Genomic DNA, 18,594 nt, shown 5'->3' on the forward strand with positions numbered 1-18,594 from the left:
TAATAATAATAATAATAATAATAGTAATAATAATAATAGTAATAATTATTTAAATAACATTTACTTCGCGTAATTGGATACGAAAAAAATGAGATTGAATTCTTTCTTTAAATAAATTGAATAAATGAACAAACACGAGAGAGAGAGAGAGTGTGAGTAATTATTTAAACAATATTTTCAATAGTTCAAAATATCCGTGAAAATGACTGATATTTGCAGAAAAGTATCGACGAGTCACCCGGTATAAGAAGAATGCAAGAGGCCCGTTCGAGAGATCGACCTCGATTCTCGTTTCAAGAACGTACACACATACATATTAACATACATGCATGCATTTATACAAAAACACGTAAAGGAAGAGTGCATACATAGATAAAAGTGCATATAAACCTTATTCGTGCATCACGATTCTTCGAGAAGACCTTTCAGATGTTATTCTCTTTCACCAAGGAAGAACTATACTAATCTTTCTCTTCATTTTTCTACTAATTCCTTCTTCTTTTCTCATTTCTTTTTTCTTTTTTTCTTCTCTCCTTTAACACTATCAACGTTTAACATTTTTTATAATTAAAAAGAAAATGAGATTCCACGAGTAAGAAAACTATTAAAATTAAAAAAATTAAAGAGGGGGAAAGAAATAAGTAGATTTAATTGAATGGTATAATAAATTAATAGTGAATAGTGTGTGCTATTTGTTGTTGGACTTCAATGAAAGCTGATAAGTGCAAGATGACGTTTGCAGTGACGAGCATGACTGCATTTAATCGATTATTATTTGAAATTATTGGAAATCTTTGAGGAAATTAATTAAAGATGGTTTTTGTCTGTTTGTGTGGTCCGTTTTGAAAGCACACACACACACATACACATATATCGAGTTTAAATACTTACGAGAGTTAAGATGAGTACCAAAAAAGTCATATTCAAAAATAAGATTACCAAGATGGGTTGAACCTGTACCTGTACCGTTACTACCTGTTCTCCGAAATCTCTTTGGTACCATCTCCATCTATCTCTCTCTCTCTCTCCCACTCTCCCCCTCTCTCTCTTTCCCTCTCTCTCTTTCTTCCTTTCGTATTCAAGCACCGTAGGTGAGATTACACCTTCATCTTTCAAGATTTTGTTTCTTCTACTTATTCCTTTTTTATTTCGGTAGGTATAGTGAAATCACCATTATCTTTGCTAAAAGTATAAAGAGACACTCGCACAAGTGATCTTCAATAAATTTGTTCATTTGTTCGTTTGTTCGTTTGTGTTTTTATATTAAATGAGATTTTTCATGGCTCAAAACTTTTCAACCCTCCTGATGATAGATTCAAAACGACTGTTCATGTATACGTAAGAAACTTTTCTTTAAATTCTGAGTTCGCGTCAATATTTTTTATATTTAGAGTGAACAAATTTTAATGAAACTTATATTAAATTAAAGTACACTCTTTTCTCTACGCGTAGAATACCTTTTTGAGTTCTAAGTCGATTTGTAAATGTTCATAAAGTGTCAGAGAATGAAATACTGTAAATTGTGCATCTGTGCAATTTCTTTGAAAAGTTTAGGAAAATATTTTTTATACTTTGAGCGAACAAATTTTAATGAAACTTATTTTAAATTAAAGTACACTCTTTTCCCTACGTGTAGAATACCTTTTTGATTTGTAAGTCTCGCGTCTAAGGTATAAAAAGAGCCAGAGAATACAATGCTGTAAACTGTATATCTTTGACACCTATCAGTCATATCTTTGAAACGTTCGCGTTAATATTTTTTATATTTAGAGTGAACAAATTTTAATAAACTTTATATTAAATTAAAGTACACTCTTTTCCCTACGCGTAGAATACTTTTTTGAGTTCTAAGTCGATTTGTAAATGTTCATAAAGTGTTAGAGAATGAAATGCTGTAAATTGTGCATCTGTGCAATTTCTTTGAAATGTTTAGGAAAATATTTTTTATACTTTGAGCTAGCGGATTTTAATGATTTTTATATTAAATTAAAGTACACTCTTTTCCCTACGCGTGGAATACCCTTTTGAGTCCTAAGTCTCGCTTCTAAAGTACAAAAAGATCCAGGGAATGCAATGCTGCAAAGTGCATATCTTTGACACATATCAGTCATATCTTTGAAACGTTCGCGTCAATAATTTTTATATTTAGAGTGAACAAATTTTAACAAAACTTATATTAAATTAAAGTACACTCTTTTCCCTACGCGTAGAATACCTTTTTGAGTTTTAAATCGATTTGTAAATGTTCATAAAGTGTCAGAGAATGAAATGCTGTAAATTGTGCATCTGTGCAATTTCTTTGAAAAGTTTAGGAAAATATTTTTTATACTTAGAGCTGGCGGATTTTAATGATTTTTATATTAAATTAAAGTACACTCTTTTCCCTACGTGTAGAATACCTTTTTGATTTGTAAGTCTCGCGTCTAAGGTACAAAAAGAGCCAGAGAATACAATGCTATAAATTGCATATTATTGATATATCTTTGAAAAATTCTCGTCAATATTTTTTTTATTTAGAGTGAACAAATTTCAATAAACTTTATATTAAATTAAAGTACACCCTTTACCTACACGTAGAATTCTCTATTAAGTTCTAAATGTATCTTGTGGTGGTCTTAAAAAATCATATCGTGCATAAAATTGGAATTGAAATTCAAATTATTAAAAATACATTGTTTAAAGAAAAAAAGATAATGAAAATGAATATCTGGATGAAAGGTAAGACGAATATAAGTGCGTTAACATCGAGAAAGCGAATCTTTTTTCCTCATCTTCCCCTCCCCCTTCTCCTCCTCTTCCTCCTCCACCTCCTCCTCCTCTTGTAAAGAGAAAATGAGAGAAGAGTGAACGAACGAACGAACGAACGTACGAATGAACGTACCTTACAGACTCTGAACGAACCTTACGAACGACTGCTAAGAAGTATGCGGCAGGTGAGTGCTATGCCTCTGTTAGGTGATTCGCCGAGCGCCACAATTCCTTTGATCGACGCGAAAGAGGACAACGATCTCCACCGGTTTGTTTCATGCGTGTTGTACCACTTTACTAACACCACTAAACAGGACCAATATTTTTCTCTTTTTAATCCTCGACGTGATATGTTTTTTTTAATTTTTATTTTAATACAACTTTAATCAATAATTTTAAATATAAATCACAAAAAAAATGTCTGATTTCATTCGAAGATATTCAATTTTCTACTCGTACGCGTATTTTTTATTTATTATTTTGTTAGAAATTATTCGTATAAAGATTAATTATTGTTGTATTTAAATAAATAAAAAAAAGAACTAAGAAAATTCATCGATAGAAATTGATACAACTCGTAATAATTAATCACGATCGTTTAGAAACGTGTTGGTAAATTCTTAAAAAGATTTTATTGTCGATGAAGAAAACGTGCAGAAGTTATGGCACCGCCTCTCGTTCCACCAACCCAGATCCACGCACGATGCCAATTTACCGTTAAAAGGCGCCTCCAACTTGCAGCCGTTATTTCTCTTCGACGAATAGATCTTTTCTCTCTCTATCTTTATTTCGATTTATTTCTTTCTCGTAGATATATCCATTCATCTTTTCTATTTACGAGAACGAGACCACAACACATTCGGAAATTCGAATCGTACATCCTTCTAATTAAAATCGAAATTATCTTCCCAAAGATATGTTCATTCAATCCAAATTTATTAATAAATAAATGAAGAAAATATAATTCGTTGTGTTTTTGTTTGTTAACAAGTTTACTCTACTTCCATCGATTCACTTCTCACCGATATAGTTAACAGGTAATCCTGTCAGACGTGTCCGACATACCACCGTCCTGTGTTTCGCAAAACCGCACGTCTCGCAAACCTGGAAGAACGAGAGAATCCGTCCTACTGTCTTGAAAATACCACATTTTCTACACGCATACTTTAAGGTTATGTTTCTTATTAAACAGGAATCCTTCATTAAGAAATTATTTTTTATTTCTTTTTTCTAAATAAATAATATCGTCATCCATATACGCAACACGCGATGTGTCAATCTTAATCAATGTTAATTAATTCATCAAAATCTGTACAGGTGTTCTGTTATATATTGTTACTATTATTAAGATTAAATTTTCTAACAGTGTTTAACAGAAATTTTCTATTGAAAATCAATGAAGCTTAGGACTAAACGGAGTACCTTGATAAATTATAAGCAAAAGGGAAAGGTGTGCAAGCTCGAAAGCTTAGTAATTATGGAATAAAATAGAAATAGAGAGAGAAATAGTTCAATTGATAGAATAAATAATTCATATTTTTATCAGGAAAGAAAAAGAATCATTAAATGTATGACAAATCTTTTGAAATGATTAATAATTATACAAAATAATTTTAATACGAATAGAATATAAATATCTTATATTAAATATATTAGATTAATATTATTATTTTACGTAATAATAAATTTCTATAGAAAATCAATGACCAATTACGATTATAGACGCTTCAAACTGTAAAGGAATACGTAGAATGGGCTAAGAAAAGACAAGGTTATTTCTAAAAGAGAATAGAAGAAAAAGGGTAAGGGTTGGTTCAAAAGAAGGATTACTAACATGTGAGAGAGTAATTAATCTGATAATTGTTTTAAACAATTATATGTACGTGTATCGTGTATTGAAAAATCTGTAAAAAAAATTGATAAAATATATTAAAAATATAATTCAAACATATAACTTGATATATATTTAATAGAACACTACTAGAATAGAAAATTGGATAAAATATCTAAAAAATATAATTCAAACATATCTATAAAATGTATATCAAATAATTTACAAATAAATCTATTGAAAATTGAACATCTATGTAATATATAACTTGATATATATTTAATAGAACACTACTATAACAGAAAATTAGATAAAATATCTAAAAAATTATATCTCTTTATAAAATATATCAAATAATTTACAAATAAATTTGTTCAAAAGAGTGAACATTAGAAAATCAATGATAAATTAATAAATTAATAAATAAATATACAAATATACTCGAATAGGGGTGAGGTAAAGTAAATTTAAGATAAATTACTTCTAAGATAACGATTGAGACGATAGTACGAGCCAGGTTTAAAAAACAAAAATAAGAATTACTAAAAAAAAGAAAAGAAAGAAAAATGAGAAGAAAGGGAGAAAAAAAGATTGGTGTTTATAATCAAAGGGGAGAGATCCGTTGTGTGTGGTGTGTGCGGCATGAAGAAGAAGAAAGTCAAGCGACTCTTGAGAGCTCGGCAGTCCGGCACGACGCGTTGTCCCGAATGCACGTCGAACCATCGATTTCCGCGTGTTCGAGGCCACGTGATTGGTTAACCAACACAACAGGGAACCCAACACTATACTTGGAGAACGGTACACAACTCTTCTCTCCTCTTTTTATTCCTTATCTCTCTCTCTTCCTCTCTTTCTCTTAAAATATTTACGATTTTGTTTTAACAACGAAAAAAATAATACAAACTTCTGACAATTTAATCGATTAACGTATGTTTGTTTATTTGTTTGTAAAACGATTAGATTCAATTATTCAATTTGATTAACGTTTAATTTGTACCGTTCTTATTTTTCATTTGTTTTTTATCGATTATCTTTTACGATTTTCTGAATTTTGATTTATTTATTACAATGGTTTCATTTTTATTCGAATGAAGTAATAAAAATGAGAAGAAAGAGAGAAGAATATGATTTGATTTTGATTGATAACACAAGTGATAATATCAGGATCAAGGAAAAAGGTGAATAATATTCTTCTAATCATTGGATCGAGGATTAACGAATGAATGGTAAGTTAAACTATGAAATTGTTATTGTTTTTTAGTAGAAAATGTTTGTCGAGTGATCGTTGATACGATTGAACAATCCTATCGATATTTTGCTATGGATGTTTATGTTTATATATGGAATATTAACTTTCTAATTTAACAAACCATTAATTACGATCATTATTATTATATTTTTTGTTGGTATCTTAAAGTTCTCATTAATATTCTCAATTTTATGTACTGTAAATACTAATTTATATTCTAATAATTGAAATTAGATCTATCGAAGTAATTGATCTACTATCAATCACCACTCTCTTTCTTTCTCTTTGTTTTTATTTTATAAATTTTCTTTTCTTTCCTAATTACTTCTAAGAATATTTAATTTATCAATAAAAACTCATATTCGCGTGTATTCATATTTTTAGAAAATCTTCCTAGTTCATTAAACATTCATTATTTGCATGAAAATCAAACAAATTGTTATACGCATCGTTTGCAATATATACTTTTACGTATTATAAATTCTTATTGAAATGTTCATTAATTAAAGTAAATATTTATCAAAGTTATTAATCTCTAATTAAATTTCTTTCTCAATATTTATACAAAAACAATTATTCTCGCTCAGAAATACACTGTTTTTAATTAACAATCGTAGAAATCATTTATCATTTCATTGATCGATCCAAATTAAAAAATATTATATAGATCCTAATCTAAATCTAACCAATTCTGATCGACCAATCATATTGTAACACAAACTCTTTTCGTCATAGATTGATTTTTCTTCTTTATTTTTTGTTCCCACGGGATAAAAACTTTGTCGAAAGTTTAGACACTTTCCAATACGTTCTTTCATCGTCCTTCGGTCGAGGAAAGATATTTTCGAGTTATTCGAAGGATTATACTTGGAAAGTGAAAGGTCTTGGTCCATGGGAGGCATCGAGTATTTCTACACAAACACACACAAACGCAAATATACAAATATACATGCGTGTGAGTTCACTTGATCGTAAAATCTGGAGACGTTGTTGTTGTTCTTGTTTAACTCGACAAATTATTAAACAAATTATTATTTTTTATTCTTTTTTTTTTATTAAAATCATCGATTAATTTGTGTCTAAACAATTCTAAAATTATTCAGACGATACGTGTACGTGTTTATGCATGTGTGTAAGTGTGTGTGTGTGTATAGGAAGATTTGACACGTGAGTTCTTACAGTTGGTATCTGCCATTACGCATTAATAGATCCTACGTAGAGTTTAATCCTCTTAAGGAATGATGTTAGAAGGTTCGACCTATGGCTTCTTTGAAACTTCCTTTCAATCCATTGAAAATTCTTTGATATACGTTTTTTTTTACAATAATTATCAAATAAATTAAATGAAACTATGTAGAATGATCGATTATAACATCACGAAGAATTATTTATTGTCAAATATTTGACGATATTATTTGTTCAATCATTTTTTCTATTCTATTTTTTATTTATTTATATTATTTGATAATATTTAAATTAATTATAAAATAATATAGTAAGTTTGATCACAGATCACCCCACGTGGTCGCCCATTGAACTATCAACTCGTTCAACAATTTTTATAATTTATTTAAATAAATTATAATATTTTTATTAAAATTATATACAATTTCAGGATAGTTTGATTATGTGGAAAACAATTGGATGGGATTATTTTATACAATTAATTTAATATCAAATTACAATTATTTTATTTGCACGCGAATAAGACAATTATTAAAAACTTATTTCGAACATAGAAATTAGGATGAAAAAAAAAAGAAAAATTAGCATTAACATTAGGAGAAGTTACATTACCGTTAACCAACACACACGTATACTTTCGTTTAGAATTAAATCACTATATACGGTATTTTATACGCTTTTACGAATGAATAGGAAATCACCGAATGAAAACCAGTCTTCCAATAGGAATCTAAACGATCCTGTTAGTATTGAAATACCATAACGAATTACAAACAAGTTCAAATAAAAATAATTAAATTTCTCTAACGAATTCGTATGAAAAATAAAATAATCTTATGGAAAAACTAAAAGAAAAATGAATTATTTTCATTTAAAACAAAAACAAAACCCGAAAAAATAATATTTCGTAATATAAAATATAATATTTCGTAATATAAAATATAACATATTATTTTTTTATTTATATATTTAATATTATTAATAAATAAAAAATAAATTTATATATATTATTTTATTTTGTAATTTAAAATATAACATTGATATAATTAAATAATAATAAATAATATTTTGTAATATAAAATATAATATTTCGTAATATAAATAATAACGTTGAATATATTTAATTAGATTTTCTTTTTATTTTTCTTTCTGTTTCATATCATTTTATAAAAGATATTCGAGTATAATAAAACTTTGGTTAACTAAATAGTAAAGGTATTTTGACCTCCCGCATGGATAATTATTCTCGATCGCGTGAAAGTCGTCGAGCTGAGAGAACCAAGGAACCCATCTATGTAATTTATCCTATCTATATACATACATACATACATACATACATATAAATGTACACATATACTTATATCGAGTTGAGTAGGAAGCCACCGTTAGAAGAGAAAAAAAGAAAGAAAGAGAAAGAAAGAGATCGTTATGGGCACCGGTTACGGGCTATGTTTGCCGATTAACGTCCAGGAACAACCTTCGGGAAGATCGAGGAAGTTGACTACTATACTTGTTAACTTTATTCTCTTCATCTATCAACACTTATGTTAGAAAACTTTAAACTATACTTTTATTTGTTCGATGGTTAATTCGATGGACACGAGTAACGGGAATTTGTTATTTATTATTCTTATATTTTTATCTCATATTTTTCTATAATTATTGTATTCCCTTATTTGTTATTTATTTATTTATATTATTTTATATTACAATTAAATATAAATTGTTATAGTGTCAGTTTGATCACAGTTCACCCACGTGGGGTAAATACAAATTTAAATTTCAATTAATCTTATTTTTACATTCATTTCAAGAATAAAATAACAATCTAATACAAGTAGAAATTATGAAATATCAATAAAGTAGAAAATTAATTGATGATGATTATTATTATAATAAATAATAAAAAAATTCACACACACACATACGCACATTTTTCGTAAGTATCTCATTTAAAATATGAATAATTTGGAAATATAATAAATTATTGAATAAAATGTGTAGTTATTATTATCGTTAGATATGTAGGATGTGATACAAAAGTAGGAATTTCATGCAAAGTAATCGAGGACGAGTTAATACTCGTCGTAGAATTGAAATAATGAATGAAACACGCCTCCAAAAGCTACAGACCGTGTCGGAGAGCATTCGTTGCATAAACCAACGAAACGCATTGTGTTAACGTTCGCTTATGGTTGGGAACAGTGACGGATTGTGCACGTTAAAGGGCCCAGGTGTAAACGTATTCTAAAATTTATCTTTAAATAATCAACACTGTTTGTAATATTCAATTATAATTTTTATCTCAGAAAAAGTATAAAAAAAGAAATGAATTCAAAGTTAAACGATTATTTTTTTGTAGGAATCTGAGATTATAAGAGGAGACATTAAATTGAAGTGACCCAAAGTCTCGTACAGGCTTGTAAAAATTCCGCCACTTCGTAGGAAATAAATTTAGAAAGCTTTCCCCGTTAATTAATAAAAATTGACTAAACCATTTTTAAACTTACGTTCCAAGTAAACCTATGATCATTTTATAAAAATTATATCAATAGGAAAATATATTTGTGAAATAGAACAATTATTATATGACAATACTAAAATCAAAATCAATTTAGAAACCTTTAAATAAACATTATTCTTTATCTAAAACTTATGTTACCAAAAAACTCTAACATTTAATAACTCAAGATGCGTTCCATGTGCAAAATTATTTCATAGGAATAATTTCTGAATTTTTAAATGATATTAATTGATATGAATTGAATTGATATGAAATATTATTATGATACGAATTGAATTTTTGAAATGATAATAATGACAGTGTAATTCAATCTCTAATAATTTATAAATTTTGGAAATTTTCAAATGATATTAATTGATATGAATTGAATTGATATGAAATATTATTATGATACGAATTGAATTTTGGAAATGATAATAATGACAGTGTAATACAATCTCTAATAATTTTTAAATCTTGGAAATTTTCAAATGATAATAATTGATATGAATTGAATTGATATGAAATAATATTATGATACGAATTGAATTTTTGAAATGATAATAATGACAGTGTAATCCAATCTCTAATAATTTTTAAATTTTGGAAATTTTCAAATGATATTAATTGATATGAATTGAATTGATATGAAATATTATTATGATACGAATTGAATTTTGGAAATGATAATAATGACTGTTATCCAATCTCTAATAATTTTTAAATTTTGGAAACTTTCAAATGATATTAATTGAAATGAATTGAATTGATATGAAATATTACTATGATACGAATTGAAATTTTGAAATGATAATAATGACAGTGTAATCCAATTTCTAATAATTTTTAAATTTTGAAAATTTTCAAATGATGTTAATTGAAATGAATTGAATTGATATGAAATATTATTATGATACGAATTGAATTTTGGAAATGATAATAATGACAGTGTAATCCAATCTCTAATAATTTTTAAATTTTGGAAATTTTCAAATGATAATAATTGATATGAATTGAATTGATATGAAATATTATTATGATACGAATTGAATTTTTGAAATGATAATAATGACAGTGTAATCCAATCTCTAATAATTTTAAAATTTTGGAAATTTTCAAATGATATTAATTGATATAAATTGAATTGATATGAAATATTATTATGATACGAATTGAATTTTTGAAATGATAATAATGACAGTGTAATCCAATCTCTGAGGAATAAAGTGAAACTTCATTTTTGTAGATTAGGCGTGTAAAATCGGATAAATCTAGTGCACCACCGATCGGATATTTTCTTTCGCAATATTTTCAGTCTTGCTTCGATACCGAAAGAAGGTAAAAAAAAGAAGACGGAGATAGTATAGGTATGTGTATGTGTGTGTGCATGAGAGAGGGATAGAAGTTAAGAGAAACGAGAAATGCGCTGCATTCGGCCCTCGGGCTACGAATTCCGTTAGGCGCACTTGTACGGCTCTTCCTTCTCTCTCTTTCTCTCTTTTCGCATACTCGGGGAGAATTCTGTCTAATTTTTTCTTTTTTTTTTTTATATAAGACTACCAGCTGCCATCTCTTTCTATTTTCTTAAACATTAAACATTCAACATTTTTCTAACACACACACACACACATTCGTACACGCGCGTATGCAATCGTGGATAAAATTTGATTGTTAAAAAAAAAATTGTTTAACAAAGACAGAACCAGTTTTATCGATCTTATATAAAATTTCATGAAATTTCTTCAACTTTCCAAAAGAGAAGAAACTTTTCCTTATTCTTTCACACAGTCGTAAGTACACAGTAACGGAAAATGAATGGTTGTCGTTGAACACGACCAATGATAAACCAGTAACGAGTATGATGAACTTAAATGATACCATGAGATTAAAGTAAGAAAGTCAATGTCACGCAAATTCCCACACACATTTCATTTATTTTCTTAAATAATTATAATATATTGTGAAAATGTTATAGGTATCCTTGTTAACATTTCAGTACTCATAGAAATTGCAGTAAATAAACGAGTAAACTTCAAAATCGAATTTTCGTTAATTAAATTAAATTAAAATTATTCTGAACACTTTAGAACACCCTGTATATATATATTTGCATGCATATAAGAAAGTAATCGAATTGTCGTTAATTAAATTAAATTAAAATTATTCTGGACACTTTAGAACACCTTGTATATATATATATATTTGCATGCATATAAGAAAGTGTTTGTAAAATATTTCAATTGGAAAATTTCTCAGGTGAAAATATGTTTTAACCACAAACGAACGAAAGATTCACCTAAACGTGTATGACCGTGAAAAAAGAAACGATCATCATCAGCTGATTGCAGCTGCACGAAGACAAGAAGATTGACCCTGGGTCAATCCATACTTTCTACTTCTCACATTTTCTTCTCAGATCATAGGTGATATTCCTTCTCCCATTGGTGACTTTAAATTCGAAACTAAACATACTTTCACATGAGAACATCTTATTTCTTATATGTACATTGTTTATACCGTAAAATATTCGATAAATCTTCAAAGAAGTTTCATTTGATTACAGAGTGAAAACATGAAAGTTTCAAATAACGTTTGACCAATCAAAATTTAATTGAATTTCAATTCCATATTTGTTAACATTCTATAATTGTTCGATAGAAATACGCGTATTATTATTTTCTTTTCTTTTTTTATTTGAAGTATTTTCAATTTGTACTTTTTAAGAAATAAACTTATCAACGAAGTGTAATTTTAATGTGGAATGCTTAGACTCGAGGAAAGTGCAAGCCAGGTGTAGATTAGAATCAGAAAGGGAGAAGAATAAATGTACTAGGAAGGAACAGGTGTAAAACTAGATCATAGAGTTTCATTGTTTATTATGTAAATGATGTAAACGAGGGAAGTGTGTGACTTCGTTGTTTTATTCATTTACGAAATATTTATATAAGGTGATGATCGGTGATAATGTTTGAGAAAAGATTTATATTATTACGTTATTAATAATAATATTTTTTTATGTTTTTTTAATGAATACAAATTTACAAAATAAAAAGTACAAAAATTAAAAACTAAAAATCCACGCGTGTTTTCTCGCAAAAATATTATTATTATTAAAAAATATTATTAAAAATGAAAGTACAAATTAAAAATAAAAATCCACAAAAATCCATTTTCTCGTAAAAAATTATTATTAAAAAAATATTATTAAAAATGAAGAATTCGCGGACGTTAACTCAACTTTCTAAATTTCCAAATGAACATTGCACCTTGCATAATCAACCTAAAAAGGAAACAAAAGGGAAAGAATATCAAAATAAGGAATCGAAATGTATTCTCGAAACACAGGATGATGAGAAAATTTCCTTCCCCCCGATCGAATCGCGATCACGATCACGATCACGAATACACAATCATGATCGAAAGTTAACGAACGATCTTCTACGGTTAAGTTAAAGTACTTAAGAAATCGTAACTCGTATTTACGATAGCGGATTTACATAGCACGCGATGCCGTCGTAATTATTACGTTGTAAAACAGTCAGTCCCACGTTTTCTTTACTTCCGATTAGTATAATACCTACGTTTTACATATACACAGTGTCCCAAACATAAGAGAAAACAAAAAAAAAACATATTCGTAATAAAGGAAACTATGTTACTGACCCAACCATGTAATACCTACTTACCTAAACCCAAATTGATCATCGTATACTAATTTATTTCGATCACAATTTATGTTAATTCGAAACAACGAAAGAATTTTCACGACAAACCCGTCGTAGACGTTTACTTGTGTCACGTACTTGTAAAAATGTAGTTTAACACTTTGGAATATATACTTCATTTGTATTTCAGGGAGTGGCCAGCATTCCGGATCACAAGGATCATCGTACGATTGATGATGATGATGATGATGATGGTAATGATAATTATGGTAATAACGAATGGAAGATATTAAGGTCAATCAAAGAAAGAATGGAAGTTGGCAAGAGTTCTGTTAAGGAGGATTTTGTGACGGTGGTTACGGTTGGTAATCAAGCGACCAATGAAAACTTTGTTACGGTACTTTCGATTGGTACTGTTAAAAAGGACGATGATATTCCTACGACACCCCCATCGTCAAAACCCTCACCTACGACGCCAACTACTCAACAATCTACAGCCCCGTCTTCAACGGCAACTACAGCAGCAGCAACAACAACGAAGTTGGTTAATGGGGTGGTCGAAGCACATCTCGAAGAAGAAGTTGAAGTGTACAGGCTTCCTGGCGAAAGACTTGGCTTCGGGTTGAAATTCGAGGGTGGTAACAAGACGTCGGAACGCGTTAGAAGATTGTTTGTGCAAAGTTGTGCCGAACAGAGCCCTGCCAGTAGAGCCAAGTGTTCTTGGGGTTCGCTGGGAGAGGGTGACGAGGTAAAAATTACAAATATTTTCGAAGGTTTGATATCGAAATGATTTGTAGATCGCTTGTTAATCATTTCGAAGGATTAACCGTTGATTGTTTAAAATTGGAATGAAAAGTTCGTTTCTTATTCGTTTGCAGGTATTGTCCATCGACGGTGTACCAGTGACACACATGACTCGCTTGGATTGCGTGCGGAGGTTGAAGGAATCCCAATTGGTGATCAGGTTGATGGTTAGATGTCGAGGTGCACTCAGACCGGAAGTAGTTAGTGCCGAGAGAAAGGCGGCAGCGGCAGCAGCAGCTGCTGCGGCTGCTGCCAGTGAGAGGAAGAACAAGATACCACCGGAATTACCGTCTTTACCACCACCTCCTTTGCCACCGCCAGTACCACCGAGAAAATTAAGGCAAACCCGTGGTTCGGCCGACGGGGAAGCTAATCCGAGTCCAGTTAAGAAATCATTAAATGGGGGAGTCGTCCTTAGCGAAATTAAAAATGTCAATGTGAGTCCTAAGGAATCACCGAAAGGTTCGCCGAAAGATTCGACATCGAAACATCGTTCATCGCCGGATACCATTAAACCCAAACAGGTTGTTTTCGATATCGATTTAACACACATTTCTATAAAAAAATAAGCACATTCTAATGGAAATAATATTTTGTAGGAACCACCGGAAGCAATGGTGTACTTGGATGCCAGATCGCAATGTGGTTCGACGCAGGGTAGCACTTCGGACGATACGGGAAGTTCATTGTCAACTGTAGTCGACAGATTCTCGAGTTCCGATCGAGTATCAACGATCTCAACAACGTCGACGGGTTCAACGGGATCCGAACAACATAATAATAATAATCAACAACACCAGCAACAAATGATAAGCTCGTTCGAACAATTGGAACGCGAATTGTCTTCGAGTCATCCACCCGATTACTTGTTACATCGATTGGCTAGTTCGGAGGCGGTAACTCACGTGGAATCGCGCGGGGAAGTCGAAAGGATAACAGCTGTTGTGGCACCTAATACCGTATTAATCGAAGAAACCATAGCACTGCAACCACCATTGAGTTTCCAGGATGCACCATTAAGTTACGGTCACGAGCCGAGACCAGATCTGTTCTACGCGGCTGATTTAGCAGCCGACTCTACGACACATTTCCGACCAATCAAGGACGACGCTGAACTGGTCGAACGAGTTGTCAACGATGATCGGGACGAGGAAGAACGGGAAGAACCTATTCCACGTCCAGCACCACGGGACAAGACACCGCCACCTTTGCCGGCAAGAAATCACGTCAACAGGATCAACATTAACCAGCAACAGCAACAGCAGCAGCAACAAAGACAAGCCAATAACGAGGCTTCTACTGAAAACCATGAAATTAAGGATAGGCCCGATTTACCTGTCTTGCCACCTAAACCATTACCGCGGAAAGATGTCAAAGCTAGAAGAAAAAGACCACCACCTCCTCCGCCACCTCCACCACCACAACCACCAACAGTACCAAGAAGGGAACTAGTTTGCCCGACCATTTCCGAACCCAAACAACAAATCCTAGAGGAATCCGTCGAATCCTCTTCTTTCGAATCCGATCAAATGAACTTGGACGAGTTTGATCCTCATCATCAAGGTACCAATAAAGTATTAGAAATAATTGAGCTTAGAAAAGCTAAAGCGTTGTCTCCCAAGAAGGAAATTCTTCAAATTCAAGAACCCGTTGTCAAGATCATCGATGACAATGATCGTTTAAATGATTCCGATGTCGTAGCTTCTATCGTTGTTGATTCGATTGAAAATCAAATCAAATTGGACGAGGATGACGACGAAAACGACAACGACGAGGATGATTCTTCCTCTTCCTACAAAGATGCCGTTTCGTTGAAAAGAAGTGACACCATATTAAGCGAGAATTCAGCTTACCGTGAAAGCGAAGACGACGAAACTTATAAATCTTTGGATGAAGTCAACGATGATCTCAGAAATACTAATGTCAATCGTGTTCTAACCGATGATAATGATAGACAAATCCTTCAGAATGTTGACAATGCTGTTGTTGTTCGTCATAATGACGGGAATGATGATGATGATGATGATGATGATGATAGTACTGACGATAGCGACGATGGTGATTACTATTGGCAATCTAATCTTGCTACAATCGGTGAGGAAGAGGAAACTAATTCTTTGGAATATGTTTCTGTGTAAGTGCTTTTTCTTCTTATTATTATTATTGTTATAATATTTATCTTCGATATTATCGTAGATGGGATTTAGATAATATTTCTTTCGAAATTATTTCGGAAATTAGGTTTTGATTTCGTACCCCTATTTTTGTTTCATTATTGTATTATATATTTCGATTGTTTTTATTATGAAAATCATACGAGTGACTTTATTGATTGAATCATTTTATCGGACGACTGCATTATTCATTTCTAATTCTAATCGTAAGAATGAACGTTTCAATATTATGTTTATTAATAGAACGAAAACGCGAATAAAATTTATAATGATTGCTCATAAAATATGCGATCGAATCAACACGTCTGACTCATGCATTTGATCTATGACTAATCATCTATTTCTAACGATATTAAACTCATGAAAAATGTAGCAATAAATATAAAAACAAAAAACAAGAGAGGAAAATGAATGCAACGTAAACGAGCAATTAGAATAAATGCAAAATTTAATCAACGCGTTGCGATGATCTATCAGATAAAATATTGGAAAAGATTGAATTGAAAAAAACAAAATAGTTAGAACACAGTGAAAGCAACGTAGGCAAATAAATAATTGGAGAAACTAGTGGAAGATGATTACACGAAATTCTTTTTTCTAATCCATTTTCTAATGTCGTCATATTTGGTTTGAAAATGGGATAAAAATGGTTAAATTTTCAATAAAATAGAAAACATAGAAAATCAGGGAATGGTTCAACGAGCCTCGTGATAGATCTTATTAACGTTTACCAAGAACGTAAAAGCTTGTTGCTTTTAAAGGACAAGTTGCGGTTTATGTGGAAAGTGTTTTTAGGCTACTTAGATTGCATCAAAACAGACATAACATACGGATTCACTATCGAAAAATACTTTCACGTTTTATTACCTACATTCAATTCGATTCTATCTCATAATCGTAGTCTTCAAAATTATTAAATTTACAAAAAGGAAAAAGAAAAAGAACGATCCAATTTACAATGGTCTTCGAATTATTACGAAAAAAATCGTTGTTAATTATTTTAATATTAAAATAATGAAAAATAAACGTAATCGAGAAAAATAATTACTCAACAATTTCATATATGAGAAATATATTTATTTATAAAATAATTAACTTTTCTTTTTTCATGTCTCATAGTTTATTTCTATTCTTTTTCTTTTTGTAAGAGTACATGTAATAATTATTTTTTCTTATTTGTCCAGAGAAAAAAAAATAGATGAAGAGGATAAAGAGAACAAGGACACAAGGAAATCGAACGAGATCAAGATGGTTGACCTCGAAAACGGTAAGTAAGAATTCTAATCATTTTCTAAGTATAACTATCTATCTCGATATAATCTCGATCGTGTTTTAACGATTATAAAGGTCACTTGTTTTATTAAATATCGATGTCAACGTGACGAAAATAAAATCGATTAGAAAATTCGATTCGATCGAACATTACAAATCTTTATAGATTAGATTTGATTTAATGGATATTTTATCTTTATTACGAACTAATCCAGTTTATTATTATTAATAATAATAATAATGTGATTAAAAATAAACCGATACTATTACATTTTAAATTTGCATACATTGATCTCAAAAGTGGCACGAATTTTTGATATGGTTAATTTATAAATAAATATTATAATTATTATAATCAACAATTTACGGGTTCGAAAGATTCGTTCCTTTGTTGCAATTATTTAAGAACAAATCTTTGCAATTTATTTCGATTCTAAATAAATATGTTTAGAAAATTTCTTTAAAAAACGAATGAAAGTTAAATAAAATATCTAAAAAATTCCGAAAAAATATTTTCAAAAAATAACGAATAAATTGAACATTAACTTACACACATATTTGTTTGATCTTATCAAACATCGTTTCAAGTTTTCTACTATTGAATATGATTACTATAATTTATGAATTAGGTATTATTATACTTAAAATGAAATCATATAAATAAATATAAAATAGAAGAGTTAACACGTGTGCGTGTGTTATTTAAGAAGTCAAATACTATCGATCATCCTTCTCAATTTTTTCGTATCGTTTGGCGAATTAGACGTTTCACAAACTGTGTATGTGTGTATGTGTGTGTGTGAGAGGATAGTTTATGATAGTTACTCGAGCGACTTCTTCTCGTGGGCGGAGAACTCCACGAATGACGAAGGCACGATCGAAAGGAAACATTACTCGATCTATCTTCGAGTTGTTGTTGTACTCTTGCATAGAAAATTTCCACGTTGAAGGGTGCGCCCCTTTAACACGCCTTTGTCTTTATTCCAAACTCTCTTTCTCCCTTTTACTCTTTCTCTATTTCTATTTCTTCCTTTCTTTCTTTCTTTCTTTCTTTCTCTTTCTTTATATATATATCACGTAACCTTTGCGTTTTGTAAAGTGCGTTGAGTGGGTGTGTATACCGGCTGTCCTCGTTCCTTGCAAATATTTTCCACCTTTTCATC

The 18,594-nt window shown here is 30.3% G+C and overlaps 1 protein-coding gene across 1 annotated transcript in view; it reads left to right on the forward strand.

Annotated features, from left to right (window-relative positions):
• Positions 1-5,218: 5,218 nt before the first annotated feature.
• The window catches only part of LOC122514977 (probable serine/threonine-protein kinase DDB_G0282963), a 41,714-nt gene continuing 28,338 nt past the window's right edge, over positions 5,219-18,594 (forward strand). The window contains exons 1-6 of the mRNA XM_043632113.1: positions 5,219-5,377; positions 5,732-5,805; positions 13,372-13,929; positions 14,060-14,509; positions 14,585-16,119; positions 17,344-17,426. Of these exons, the coding sequence (XP_043488048.1) occupies positions 5,803-5,805; positions 13,372-13,929; positions 14,060-14,509; positions 14,585-16,119; positions 17,344-17,426 (2,629 nt within the window). The 5' untranslated portion in view covers positions 5,219-5,377; positions 5,732-5,802. The remainder of the gene's footprint in view (positions 5,378-5,731; positions 5,806-13,371; positions 13,930-14,059; positions 14,510-14,584; positions 16,120-17,343; positions 17,427-18,594) is intronic.

The sequence above is a fragment of the Polistes fuscatus genome, unplaced genomic scaffold, assembly GCF_010416935.1.
Source record: "Polistes fuscatus isolate 324 unplaced genomic scaffold, CU_Pfus_HIC Scaffold16, whole genome shotgun sequence".
NCBI classification, from domain to species: Eukaryota; Metazoa; Arthropoda; class Insecta; order Hymenoptera; family Vespidae; genus Polistes; species Polistes fuscatus.